Below are 13750 nucleotides of genomic sequence, written 5' to 3' on the forward strand. Positions count from 1 at the left end.
TGCATGTGCGTGCGTGCGTGTGTGTGTGTGTGCACTCTTACGTTAGTGTATCTGTGCGTGCACAGACTGAAAGTCTCAGCCGTTCAGAGAAGTAGTGGGTTGGTATCTTGGTGTTCCTTACAGCCCGGCTGTGCTCAGTTGTACCTTTGAGAAGGTGCCATCACAATCCCTTCCTCGAGGAACTGTCTTCCTCTGCAGACTTCATGGCTTCCCACGGCCCCCTGGAAGAGTCCGGACAACTCCGTCTGCCATTCAGTATGCCCCCGACTCTCTTCAGACCAGTACTGGGTCGGGGGGCTGGGGGTGGGGGGAAGCAGGGGGCCAGGGTTCTCTAAGGCTTGCACTCTTCTCTCCGTAAGTTTCCATCTGGCCGGCTGCCCTCGGCTGGCCCCTCTAGCCTCCGCACTGCAGGGATTCCTGGAACTGGCGTGTCTTTAGAGATCGGCCAGCTCCCTCCTTCTGGGGAAATTGAAAAAAGGATTATGAGAGGGCAGGGACTTGTTCAGGGCCCACGGTAGGTTAGAGATGGAGAGGGAACTAGAACCCAAGACTCGCGGGCCTCTGGGCTGGACACCTACCGTGTAGCATAATCCTCCTTCCCGTAACTGTGACACTGACCTTCCTGCCCAGGGCACAGGCTCGGGCCGCCTCCTCTCTGGGGCTTTCATACGCAGCAGGCCGTGCTGCTCCCTGCTCCTTTCTGCCCCCGTGCTCAAGCCTGGCTGAACTTGCCCTCCCGCTCTTCCTGGTCCACACTGCAGAGCAGACAGTCTCCTCACTACCCGCCACCTCCAGCTTATGGGTCATCTGCCCATGGAACTGGTCTGGATCATCAGCTCCCCTGTGGGGGTGGGTCTGTCTGTCCCTACGACTGAGGGCTCTTTGTGGTGAGACTGGTCCACATGCGCCAGTATCCCCAGAGCCCTCAGGCCAGGACCTGCCTCTTAGTTGTCACAAGAATAATGATGATGGGGGCACCTGAGTGGCTCAGAGGGTTAAAGCCTCTACCTTCAGCTCAGGTCATGATCTCAGGGTCCTGGGAGTGAGCCCCGCATCCAGCTCTCTGCTCAGCGGGGAGCCTGCTTCTCCCTCTCTCTCTGCCTGCCTCTCTGCCTACTTGTGATCTCTGTCAAATAAATAAAATCTTTAAAAAAAAAAAAAAGAATAATGATGATGATAACAGCCAGCATATCCTGAGGATTTACACTGTGTAGCGTATTATAAATATCTCGCTGAATTCTCCCAGAATCCTTTGAGGTGGGATTCATGTTCTCCTTTTGCACATGAGAAAAGAGGCTCAGAGAGGTTAAATGATCTGTCTGAGGCCACACAGCCAGGTATGTAGACACTCAAAGAAGGCCTGAATTCCCGTCTGCTACAGTTTGGCTATTCCGGTGTGGTCCTGGGACCAGTAGCTTCACTGTCACTGGGAGCCTATTAGCCAGGCAGATGTCAGCCCCCAGTCCCCCGCCTAGTGCAGCCCTATCTGTGTCTAGATACAATCCCTAGGTGTCAGTGTGTAGAGCACTGTGCCGTACGATGGAAAGATCACACAAGGGGGAAGATTCTATCAGGGACAGCCCTCAGCTCACCTCAGAACAGCCGAGACTGGCCCTCACTGTGTGATAAAGGCTAGGGCCGCAGCCCAGGACCGGGAAGGGCTGCGCGAAGTGTCAGGGGTTTCACGGGTCTTCTTGGGTCTTCAAAACCAAAACCAAATTTTCTTCCTTAAGACACATAGACAATTTGAAAAATAAAAATGCACCCAGATCCCAGCTACCTACCCATAAACAAAAGCACTAGACGCCCTTGGCTCTGAAACTTCTGGAGGCGGCCCCAGGCAGCCCAGGGAGCAGCTACCTGGGAGCCCTGTGATTCTGAGTCAGAGAGTTTGAGGTGGGTTAAAAATAGAGCCTAGTGGCCAGAGGCGAGTGGGAGGAACAGAGCAATTTGTCTGTTATGGGGGGGGGACCCCAAGTCAGGGAGGTTGGGCCAGAAGAGGGGGCGGCGAGGATAGGGGGGTTATGCCCTCAGAGGCAAGAGCTGGGGGACCCAGCCTGGCTCTGGAAGGTTGTGGGGTGTGGAGTTCCGGCCTGAGGGGAAGGGAGAGTCTAAAATGCCAGCCCTGGGGCACAGGAAGGGAAGACCCCATCCAGCGCCCAGGCAGCCGGCAGCTTCTCTGGGAGGGTATAGTGCTGGGCAGTAGCTCTGCCTCAGAGAGTGCTGAGCAGGAGCCGGGACAGGGAGGGGCCAGAGAGGGACTGGTGGAAGATCCAGGTTTCACAGGAGGGAGGGAGACAAGGAAGGAGGCTCTTCTCTGTGGCTGCCCACGTGTGTGTCGTGGGCAGGCACGTGGTCTCCTTTGCCTGTCATGCCTGCCCTTCAGATGCCTCCCTCCCTCCTTCATCACCGCCCTCCTCCAGAAACTCTGCTCATCCTGACCTCCGTGCCATGCTAACACGCTTTCTGCACGTGGATGCTGGCTCCCCAGGCGTTTGCCGGAGGACCCCATGTGTCTCTCTCCTGACTCCAGCGAGGGGACTCTCCCCAGCACAGGCCACCGGGCACCGGCTAAAGGCAAATTTCGTTTTTTTTTTATTATAAAAGAAATAAGAATTTGCACATTTTTAAGAAAATAAAGAACTTAGAAATAGACAGAGTGTAGGGAATCTAGAAACGTATGACAGAGCAAACAAAATCACTCCTAATCCCACCACATAGCCGTGATCAGTGTTGACCTTTTAGGGTAGTTTCTTAATTTTTGTTTCTGGCAGTCTTTTTACCCCTGGCAACAGCCTTTAGGCCACCCAGCCATTTAGCAATAAGACAATTTTGCCAAGAGGCTCCTGTGCTTCTCACTCCCCAGTCCCAGGCCCAGTTATGTGTTCCTAAGAAAGGGAAGAGCAATGGTTTCTGCTCTCTGGGGTCGGGGTTTGGGGGCAGGGCAGGGCTGAGGGAGGACACGACTCATCCTGGGTCTGCAAAGTGGCGGATTCTAGGATAAGGTGGGACTCTCTCCTTCCTACCCGCCCCCACCTCCTGGAGCTCTGGGCTCTATTTCACCTATTTTGCCTATTTTGGGAGGAGGGAGAATCCTTAAAATCCCCACTAAGAGGGCACGCCCCTAATGAGGAGGTGTTCTGCCACCACGGGTCTGTGCCGCGAAGCCTAGGTTGAGGCCAGTGTCCCCCTACCAGCCCCTTCTGTCATTCCACTCTGTCGGAAACCCCAATCCCCATGCTTCTCCTGGTCTGTCTCTTATTCATCTCCTCCCCTCCCCCCTTGCCCCCACCAGCTCTGCCCCTTCCTTCTCTATGACTTTTCCACCACCAGGTTACATTCTCTAATGGATGTTCCTGGGAGTCTTGGCATCCTAGGGACTTGGACAGTACATGTTCCACCCAGATCATCGGAAGCCTGTGAAAGCCTCGTGGGTCTCAGTGAGCTACCATTTCCTGTGGCTTCTGCTGGGCCACCTGTCACTCCGCTCTGCGGCCTAAAGCACACCTCCATTCATTCACCCACCGTTCACGCATGTATTAGGACGCACTGCATAAAAGGCCCCGTGCCAAGTTCAGGGAGTTGTGTAGGCCACCAGATATAAACACACAAATCAAACGCACAATTCCGTCATAGCGTGATAAATACTATGCTAGAGCAATGCGTACAAGGGGCACCTAACCAGATTTCTGAGGATTCAAAGAAACAACACCTCCTCTGAACCAGGGGCCCTGGGGTGGGCCGGGGTGGAGAGGAGAGTCCGAGGCAGACACCAACCGGTCGGCAGACCTGGAGGACAGGAAGCGTGGTGGGTTTGGGGGTATGGAAAGCTGCTGGTTTGTCTGGAGCAGAGCGATGAGGGGAGGAAGGGTGGCAAGGCATGGGAAGGAAGCAGAACCCAGATCCAGAAGGGCCTGGGGGACGACAGTGGGACTTGGTTTAGCTGGGAGCCCAGGACTTGGCTTGGCAAAGTGTGGAGAGTGGATTGCTGGGAGCATGTGGAGCCCACCTGGAACCCTGAAGTATGCAGCGTCCTGGAAAGGCCAGGGGCCCAGTTAGGAAGCCATGGGGTGGGCCGGGTGGTGGGCTGATGAGACTCCACGTCCCACTGGCTGGCTGTTGGTAGGCGAGGGAGATAGAGGTGAACTCTCCGCTTTCTCGATGGACATTTGGATGGCAGAGGAGCCTGTGCTGGGAGCACAAGGGTTTGGGAGGAAGCTGTGTAGTTATCTGGACATGGCAAGAATGATGGGGGCATCCAGGGGTCAGATGTAGTCAGCAAGTGAACACACCGGTGTGGAGCTTAAGAGAGAGGTCTGATGTGAAAGCCAGCAGAATCATGGAGGCCTTGGCAACTGGCGAGGTCACGCAGGGAGAGTGTGCAGAGAGAGAAGAGGCCAGGGCCCAAAGGAGCAAACACACTTGAAGGTCATGCAGGGGAAGAGGACCCCACCAAGGGAAGGAAAGGGAGAGACAGAAAGAAGGGAGGAAACCAGTGTCTTAGCAGAGTGGCCCGCAGGGTCAGGTGATGCTGGGGGTCAGCCAGGAACAGCACGCGGTTGCTGAGGCGTCGGCAGGAGTGTGGGGAGTGGGAATGGAGGCGAGAGGGCCTCTCCCAGGAAGCTTCTTTCCAATGGGTAAAGAGATAAGGCAGAGGGATTGGAGATTCGGGAGTGGTTTTATTTTATTTCTTAAATGTAGGGAGCTTAAAACAATGAGCTGGTGGGAAAGGACGCTCGGGGAGGGAGGCTGAAGAATAAGACAAGAGGGGATCACCTTTGGGTCCAGGGTCCCTGGGAAGGCAGAGGGGACGCCTGTCAAGAGACGGGTGGAGGGGTTGCCAATGCTTTTGTGACTGGAGGAGGAGTGGGGGGGATGAGGGAGAGGCACACGGGGCAGGAGTCTGGTGGCAGGAAGAGGAAGGGGGCGTTTGGGTGGCTTCTCTCTGTGAAGTAGAGGGTGGTGGTATCTGCTGAGAGTAGGGTAGAAGAGTGGTTTTAGAGCTTTGAAGAGAGAGAAGATACTTTGAAGTGGCTGCTAGAGGAGAACGGTGGGGAAAATTTCCCAGGGTCTCCTGGAAAGGTGGGGCGGGTGGGGGAGAGGGCCAGCGGAGTATGGAAACCCTGATGAGGAAATTGAGGCCCGGGAGCTAAGGTGCTTACATATCTAGCAGGACAGGTCTGAGGCTGTGGGATTTTTTGCACAGTTCCCATGGAACATGCAAAGGGTGAATGGTGACCCTGATCCAAGGCATGATCTTGTGAAGTGGGTGCCAGAAGGATGGGGTAAACAAGGTAGAAGGGCAGGACCCTTGTGTCCCGGGGGGAAGGGAGGAGGCAGGAGGGTCCTGTGACTCACGGTTCCTGGGGCAGGTGCTACAGAACAGAATTAGCATGACTGGCTAAGAGAGCTGGAGGGAAAGGAGGTGGGAGTGAGAGATGGAACCACCGGGGCAGGGGTGACATGGTCCGTCCCCTGCTGCGGGAGTGGGTGACTGACGTGCGCGGCAGGAGAGTCAGGACACTGAGCCACTGAGGGGCTGGGTGTTTGGGCTTGATGTAAGGAGTGGAAGTCATGCAGGACAATGGCAGGGTTTGAAATGGAATGGAAGGCTGTGAACCAAGGGCCTGTATGCCCAGGGTCCCCAGGTATGGCAGATGGATGCTGGCAGGATGGCCAGAAGATGACAGGGTCCTCAAAGGATCCTGAAAACCTTCCTAGCACAGGCAGGGAGTGGCCCCAGTGGGGGAGGAGGTTGGCCCCACTCCTGACTCACGGGTGCATGGGCTTTAGGAAAGTGACATCCTCAGGATTCAGCTAAAGCTTGCTTAAGGGAAAAGTGGGACTCTGGGGGCAGGCTGTTTGGGCTTAGTTCTTGATCCACCATATATATAGCAAATTTCTCCACTTCTTGTGCCTTAGTCTCCTCGTCTGTAAGACAGGCACCATCATAGTATCTCCCTCATGGGGATTTTAAGAGGGTTAAATGAGATCATCCACATAAGGAACTCTGATTAGTGTCCAGCACGTAGTAAGTGTCCAAAAAACATTGGCCGCCATCCTGCTCTCGTCTCATTGTCCCCCAGGGCAGTCGTCTGTGCTGGGCCTGGAAAACCAAGGGCCGGGTCGGGAACCCAGGGGGAGCTCCCCGCTCCCATCGCGGTCTCAGACACGAGGATTCCTGGATTCCTAGTTTCCATGATTTGTTGGCAGGCTGAGAGGAGAGCTAGGTGGTGCCTGATGAAGGGGACAGCTACTCCCAGACAGCATGATTCGTTAGGCCGGCTTCCTGGAGGAGGAGGCAGTCAAACCGGGTCTTTGATGAGGGAAGGGAATTCACGAGATGGGGGTCCAGGAGGCAGGGGCAGTTCTCAGGAGGAAGAGCCAGAATGTGGATGGAGATAGAGCCAGGGTGTGGGTATCCGGTGGCTGCTGTGTAGGGAGCAGGAGGGAGAACAGGAAGTGGGGCTCAGGGGATGCCAGACCTTGGAGCTTGAACTTTCTTCTGTCGTCATGAGGAGTTTGCCAGGAGGGCTCAAGCAAGGGGTGATGTAATCATAAAATTTGGAAAGATAACCTAGAGATCATGTGAGTTGGAAGGAAAGAGCGTGGAGGCTAGAGACAGGTAGGCGGCAGGGGCAAGGATCCAGGCGAGGAGCGTGACAGAGCAGTCAGGGACAGATTCAGAAGCCGCCGTAGCAGATGCTAGACAAGTGGTGTCTGGATGGCTCAGTCGGTTGAGTGTCCCAAGTCTTGATCTCAGCTCAGGTCTAGATTTCAGGGTCACGAATTTGGGCCCTGCCTTGGACTTCACTCTGGGTGTGCTTTTAAAAAAAAAAAAAAAAAAGATGCTCGACCAGACATGTCACTGCACAGAGGGTCTGCAGGAAAAAGAAAGCAGCTGAGGCTAGCTTTGAGGTATTGAAATGCTGAGTGTGCCATTCAGCTCTAAGGAGGAAGATGCTGAGTTCAGCCTTGGGCTCCGGTGTAGGAGCCAGCAGGCCCTCCAGGTGGCAGATGGGAATTCAGGTCTGGTGCTAGGAGAGGTGTCTACCAAGAGGGAAGGGGTAAACGATGGGGCCCTGGGTGTGCCACTCACTGGGAGAAAGCGTGGAGACCCTGGCCTGGAGTCTGTATGGCAGGATCACAAGCCATTCCTGGAACCAGGGCCCTGCCTTCAGGGAGCCACAGTGTTTTGGGATATCCAAAGTCGGGGCTTGGTCCAGGCCGAGGCCCATCAGTGAGGGGCAGGAGAAGCCTGGAAGATGTAGCATGAATCCTGAAGGATGGGAAAAAATGTAATGGGCCAACAACTGACACTCTCTTCCGGCTGGCAGGATACCTAGTGGATGTCATTTGAGTCAAAATGTATGCAAGCAGGTGTGCAAGAAAGTATGTGTGTGTGTACAGGGGGAAAACTAGCAGGAGTGCATAGATGAGAGTGTGTATAAAACTGTATTGTGTGTGTGTGTGTGTGTGAGAGAGAGAGAGAGAGAGAGAGACAGAGAGAGAGAGAGGGAGAGAGAGAGCATATGCACTCAAAGGCAAGCATGGGTGTGTGTGAACAAGACAAGGCTGGAGGAGAACATCCCTCTTCTGACTTCCCCTGTCCCCGTTTTATTACCCTTCACTCCTCTTTAGCCTCTGGGGAAGGAAAGGTCTGGTCTGGTCCTTGGCCTGGTCCTTGGTCTGGTCCTTGAGTTTCTGAGTTCAGGGTCAGGGTCTTCTCTTGCTTCAGCTCCCTTGAGGGATAACCTACCTTGGAGACGGATCCGTGAAATGTTCCAGATGTCCGTGTAAAAGGGCTGCTTGGCTTTTTGCCATCTCCCGTTTCTTCTGTACGAGACCTGCTCCTGGCCTGTAGGCTACACCCACCTGCCAACTTGGATACCAGGTAGGAAGTGAGGTCCAGGATTAAGGGAGGACAAGCCTGGGTTTCTGGGGCTGCAACTGGGATGAGGCGTCTTCCTTTTAGCTTAGAGAACACTGGGATGGGGCAGGTCATCTGGCTTTGGAGAGAGCAAGGCCTCTAACTCGGGCATGTGCCAACTCCAATGTTTCTGAGTCTGGCTGTCCCTCACTTCCCTGCCAGGTCGTGCCACCCGCCACCATGGACACATACCCTGGATTGTGGGAGTTAATCATGACTGATTCTAGGGGGCAGTGTGGTGCTGGGGGAAATATGGCACATACAGCTTGAGGTTTTGGAAATGTTACTGTTCCCTCCTCCACAGACCTTAGGTTTTCCGCTCCTTCTACAGGATGGCACAGCTGTGTCCAATTAACCAGGATGCTTTTAATATTTGAGAGGTGTGCTACTTCCCCCACCCAGGAAGTATCTCGGAAGTCTGTGACATCAGGAGCATGGGTCCCCTCCAAAACTCTTTACAGCTCTCGCTTCTCTTTTTCTCTCTCTCTTTAAAATTTTATTATTGAAGCAGAAGTGACATACAATGTTACATCTTTCAGGTGGAGAACATAGTGATTCAACAATTTTATGCATTATTCAGGGCTCACCATTATAAGTGTAGTCACCGTCTGGCCCCATCTCTCTCTCCTCTCTTTTCTACAAGAGAGGACTACAGCCACTGTGATAGGTTACCTCCCTGTGTGATGCAGAGGTTGCATTAAGGCTGGTCTCCCTCCCTGCATCCCACTGAGGTGCCTGAAATCCTAAGCAGTCAGGCTCTCAAGTCCCCCCAGACCTCTTGGGATCTCGTTCTGTCCCTCACTCGCTGTGTGATCTTGGGTAGATACCCCTCTCTGAGTCGCAGTGTCATCATCAGCAGAACACAGACGTCAGCAGCCACCTGAGTGTTGGGGTGAGGATTACATGAAGTAACACATGGGAAGCACGAACTAAGTGCTTGATACATGTGAAATGGGGTCTTTATGAATTCAGTCACCAAGGAACCCCTAAAAAAAGCCAGGAAAAACAAAACAAAACAAAAAAAGCCCAAGTCCTTAAGGAATCACTTGAGATGTTTTTTATCCCTGGGCTTGGCGAGAATCGGGGTCTGGGAGCTGAAGATACAGCGGGGAGCCTGTGGCCAAGTCTGCCTGGCTAGAGCAGCAGAATGGGGTTGGCAGGCGTGTCGGGAGCTGTCCGTGGTGCTGCCCCTCTCTCTCTCCGCCCTCCTCACCTGGCCCTGCTTTTGGAAATCTGTGCCATCATCTTGTAAGAGTAAGGAGAGGTAGTTCCCAAGGCCAATAGCATCTCCTAAAGCCCAGCTCCTCCAGGAGCACTTTCTGGTCTCACCCTTCTGGGCCACTGTGAGCCATACCTGGGCTGCTGCCTAGGATGGTTTCTTTTCATCATTGCCCAACTTGTCTTCTGTCTAAGCCTTGTATTCTGACTAGACCACGAGCTCGCTGAACTCAGGGCGTCTGTCTGCCAAGGTAGACTGGTTCTGTTGTCTGTTCACGGAATGTTGTGGTCCTTGACTTCCAGCACTGGACGAGCTCTCCTCCACCCCCACCCCCAGTAGATGCTTTGCTTTGACTCTTCTATGGAAGATTTCATCTTCCTCCCTCATCTCTTTCCGGTGAATTTGTTGAGTTGAGCTCTTAATTGACTCATTTAATAATATAGATAGGTATAGTCCAGAGGGTTTTACATATATCAATTCAAGTCATTTTTATAACTCTAAGTTAGATACCGTTATTATTCTCAGTGAGCAGACAAAGAAACTGAGGCATGGAAACGTTAAGTGACTTGCTAGTAAATGATGGAACCAGGAATTGAACCCAGGTTGGCCGGCTCTGAAAGCCTCTCTATGATGCTACAGGATAGTGGTTTCTGGGAAGGAATGCTCCAGCATTCCGACCCCAGCCCAGATCAGGCACCAGCAATATCTCTTAGCATCTGGAAATTCACGATTGAAATAATTAGTCAGAATGCAAGGAAATGGTTGTTTTTGCCTCATGCAATTTGGTTTTATGAAGACCACTAAATGCAAACATTCTCCTGTTAATTACTGTCTCAAATTTGGTCTGTAATTGAGAGAACTAGAGCTGGGGAAAGTGTAGAAACCCGCTGGAGTGGCAGGCCTGCCCGAGTCAGCATTCCCCGCCGCCTTGCTGCCGCTCTGTTAATTTTAGAAACTCCTCTAGCCTGTGTGTATTATTAGCTTTATGTACAGAGGACCATGGGGCCCTCAGTAGCCTCTCGATGCCAGTTTTGTTTTGTTTTTCCCAAGAGATGAAATGAAAGGGAATGGTGGCCATGTGTATATAGGGGTGTTTGCAGACTCTGTGTGTGAATGGGGATACCTGTTTGTAGCTCCTAATGAGTGTCTGCAGCTGTCTTTGAATGACGTGTATGAGGCTGTGTAGAGAGTGTACACAGCTCAGGAACATCGCATAGAAGCTGAAACCATCCTCCTGCAGCCCACGTGTCATTAGCAGGACGTGCTGTCTTCCATGTGGTGGGTGTGATGGCTGGGGTGGGCTCCTGAGTCTTAGGTTGGGCTGTCCCAGATGGCATAGGGGGATTGGGGCTAGAGAAATGGTGGTGGGATGGAGGGCAGAGAAGCATCTGAAGTTGACCTTAGCATCAGCTTTAGAATGAGAAGCTTTAAGCCTGAGAGGCCCTGACTTGGGGTCCTGTCTTGAGGCTGTGAATGGTTTGGCTTTCAAAGGAACTGCTCTTCCCTGAGCTGTGTGGTATGGGATGGCTCTCTCGCCCACCTCCAGTGAGGCAGAGCCTGCTCTCTCTTTGACTCGTATCACCATTTTGAATCTAGCAAAGAAAGCAGTTTGCTCTGAAGTAATATTTTTTTTTTCAAAACTAGAACTCTTGGGGCACCTGGGTGGCTCAGTGGCTTAAAGCCTCTGCCTTCAGCTCAGGTCATGATCTTAGGGTCCTGGGATCGAGCCCCACGTCGGGCTCTCTGCTCTGCAGGGAGCCTGCTTCCCCGTCTCTGCCTGCCTCTCTGCCTGCTTGTGATCTTTTTCTCTCTGTCAAATAAGTAAATAAAATAAAATAAAAAAATTAAAACAAACAAACAAAAAACCCTGGAACTCTTCTGGCAGGAACACTTTAGTTTTGGAGTGGAACCCTCTGAAGGCTCGAGGGAGGCTTGTCTTTTTGTCTCCTCTCTCCTGGCTTTCTCGCAGTCGAGATTAAAGATGGTTGAAAGGTTATTTCTCTTGGGAGAGGACATGCTCATTTCTGCCTGACTTAATACCTTTATCTGTCATTGTGTAACTGTCTAAACTAATAGCAGAGGGAATAGCTATGCAGTACAGGTTTCAGATCTTGGGGCCAGCCCCAGGGTGGCTGGTACTCGGGCAGGGTCCCTGGGATTGATCGGTCATACCTTCCTAGACACGGGATGTGTGCCTGTCTGTGCTGTCTGCATACTCCAGAGGGGCCCTTGCTAGGCCAGGTGGTTTCGCCCTGAGGGGCCCTTCCCACCTCCCTCAGGAAGACCTTGCAGTTGCTTTGACACCTTAGGAGAAATGGTACTGTAAGCCCCCACTGATCTCACTCCATTGCATTGAGTGGCAACACACAGGTGCCTGAAATCCCCTCATTAACACTTCCTGCCCTTGAAGATTTCACTGTCCTTCCCCAACCCTCTGTTAGAACACAAACCTCTTGGGGAGAGAGATGGCCAGGCATTTTCTGACTATAGGGGATAGACTAAAGGGGGACCCCAGAGAGCCAGGGTGGGTAAAGGCCAGATCAGAATTATGGGATGCAGTGTTTAGACTCCACCCTTATTGCACAGTGAGAAAACTAAGGGCCAGAGAAGGCAGGGCACCTTCTTGACATCACACAACCTGTCAGTGACCAAGCTGGAACTGGATCCCGGGCCTCCTGCCACCCAGGTACCTGCCATGTGTCTGGTCCTCACCTGCTCTCTGGTCACGGTCTGTATCTTGTCTGCCTGCCAGCCTGTCTCAGGCCATAGCTGACCCTCAGGGAGGATGGAGCAGCCTGGCTGGAGCCTGGAGAATTATAGGTCGAACTGGTCCTACTAAAACTAAAACAGCTTCACTCTTCTTTCTGGATCTCATTGTTTGGTTTGCATTTCAGCCTGACTCCCACTGGGGAGCGGGGATGGGAGAGGGAGGCTTGTCACTGGGGACCAGATGGGGACAGGCAGAAGGTATCCTTAGGGAAAAGAGAGCTTTTCTGTGCCACTCTCCATATTTTGCCCATGGTATCCTTGTGCCTACCTCACGCAGTGACTCAGAACATCCGAAGACTTCCTTCTTCCATAGGTGTGCTCCCTTGGAGTTTTCTCTTATAGTCTGTAACTTATTCTCTCTGTCCTCCTGGCGACTGATCCCTGTGTCTCCGGGCAGATTTTATTGGGACCTGACCATGCTGCTGCTGATGGTCGGAAACCTCATCATCATTCCTGTGGGCATCACCTTCTTCAAGGATGAGAACACCACGCCCTGGATCGTCTTCAACGTGGTGTCGGACACATTCTTCCTCATCGACTTGGTCCTCAACTTCCGCACAGGGATCGTGGTGGAGGACAACACTGAGATCATCCTGGACCCCCAGCGGATTAAGATGAAGTACCTCAAAAGCTGGTTCGTGGTAGATTTCATCTCCTCTATCCCTGTGGACTACATTTTCCTCATCGTAGAGACACGCATTGACTCTGAGGTCTACAAGACAGCCCGGGCCTTGCGTATTGTCCGCTTCACCAAGATCCTCAGCCTCCTGCGTCTCTTGCGTCTCTCCCGCCTCATTCGATACATTCACCAGTGGGAAGAGGTGAGTGGCCAGACCTAAACCTCTTGGGGGTAAGGGATATTTTTCCCACAGGGTGGGTGAGGGCCCAGCAGGCAGTCTCAGATAGCTGGATTTGGGCGGGCAGATGGTAGCAGGCACATCTTCTCCAAGAGGACAAATGATAGTAATTTCTTGACTTCTTATCCTGGGCTAGATATTATGAAAATTACTTTGCAGATGGTATCCCTTGTAAGTCTCTAACAACTGTAGTGGTACTCATTTTTTACAAAAGGAAACCAAGAGGCAGAAAGGGATTCATATGAGGTCACAGAATCAGTAATTGGTGAACCTGTACTCGAGAGCTTGCACAGTTAATCACTGGGCTATACTGTAGGGAACGCAAACTCAGGAGCCTTGAGGGGCCAGGCAGGGAATGTGATGGGTGAAAAGGGCCAGTCGGAGGCAGTAGGGAGTATGGCAGACTGGGGAAAACTGAAGAATACATCTTCCGTCTGCCTCTACTCCACCATAGCCACTTGTTGCCAAGTAAGAATCGGCCCAGGGTTGTGAGATCTACAGATTGATCATGAGAAGCAGGAATCTGGGGTTTTGTGCCAATTTAGTTGTCAGGTATCTTAGGTGTCCTGGGGGTTCTTCTGGAGCAGACCCTGAGGTGAGGATTTGCATGAAAGTGGCTTTTTTTCCCAGCGAGGCTGAGGCAGGAGTGTTTCCAGGAATTATCTGCTGAGGGACTAGGGAAGAGGGACAGGGAATGGAAGGAAGGAAGCCAAGCAAAGTGCTGCGGGGAGCTCTGGGGACAATGTACCTCACACCTCGGGTAAAGAGTTGGAATTTTTCTATCCCCTTGCATGGCAGCCCATGGTTCAGGGCACTCCCCGCCTGCCCTCGGTGCTAGCAGGCAAAGCAGCTTCCAGCAGCCTGGGGCGGGTCTCTGATAAAGAGCCACAGGGGCTAACTGCAGGGAGTGAGAAGCATCCAAGGAGCCTGGAGTTGTGTGTATGCGAACTGTAAAGAGATCGTAGGGCCTGTGGG

At 52.7% G+C, this 13750-nt stretch overlaps 1 protein-coding gene across 2 annotated transcripts in view; it reads left to right on the top strand.

Moving 5' to 3' along the window:
* Nucleotides 1-13750, top strand: part of HCN4 (hyperpolarization activated cyclic nucleotide gated potassium channel 4) — a 46727-nt gene that overhangs the window by 12166 nt on the left and 20811 nt on the right. For both annotated transcript variants that reach the window (XR_004285654.1, XM_032342517.1), the window contains exon 2: nt 12316-12739. Coding sequence is in view for 1 of the 2 variants with exons in the window: in XM_032342517.1 (XP_032198408.1) it covers nt 12316-12739 (424 nt within the window). In the remaining variant the exon portion in view is untranslated. The remainder of the gene's footprint in view (nt 1-12315; nt 12740-13750) is intronic.

Source organism: Mustela erminea, chromosome 5 (genome assembly GCF_009829155.1).
Source record: "Mustela erminea isolate mMusErm1 chromosome 5, mMusErm1.Pri, whole genome shotgun sequence".
NCBI lineage: Eukaryota > Metazoa > Chordata > Mammalia > Carnivora > Mustelidae > Mustela > Mustela erminea.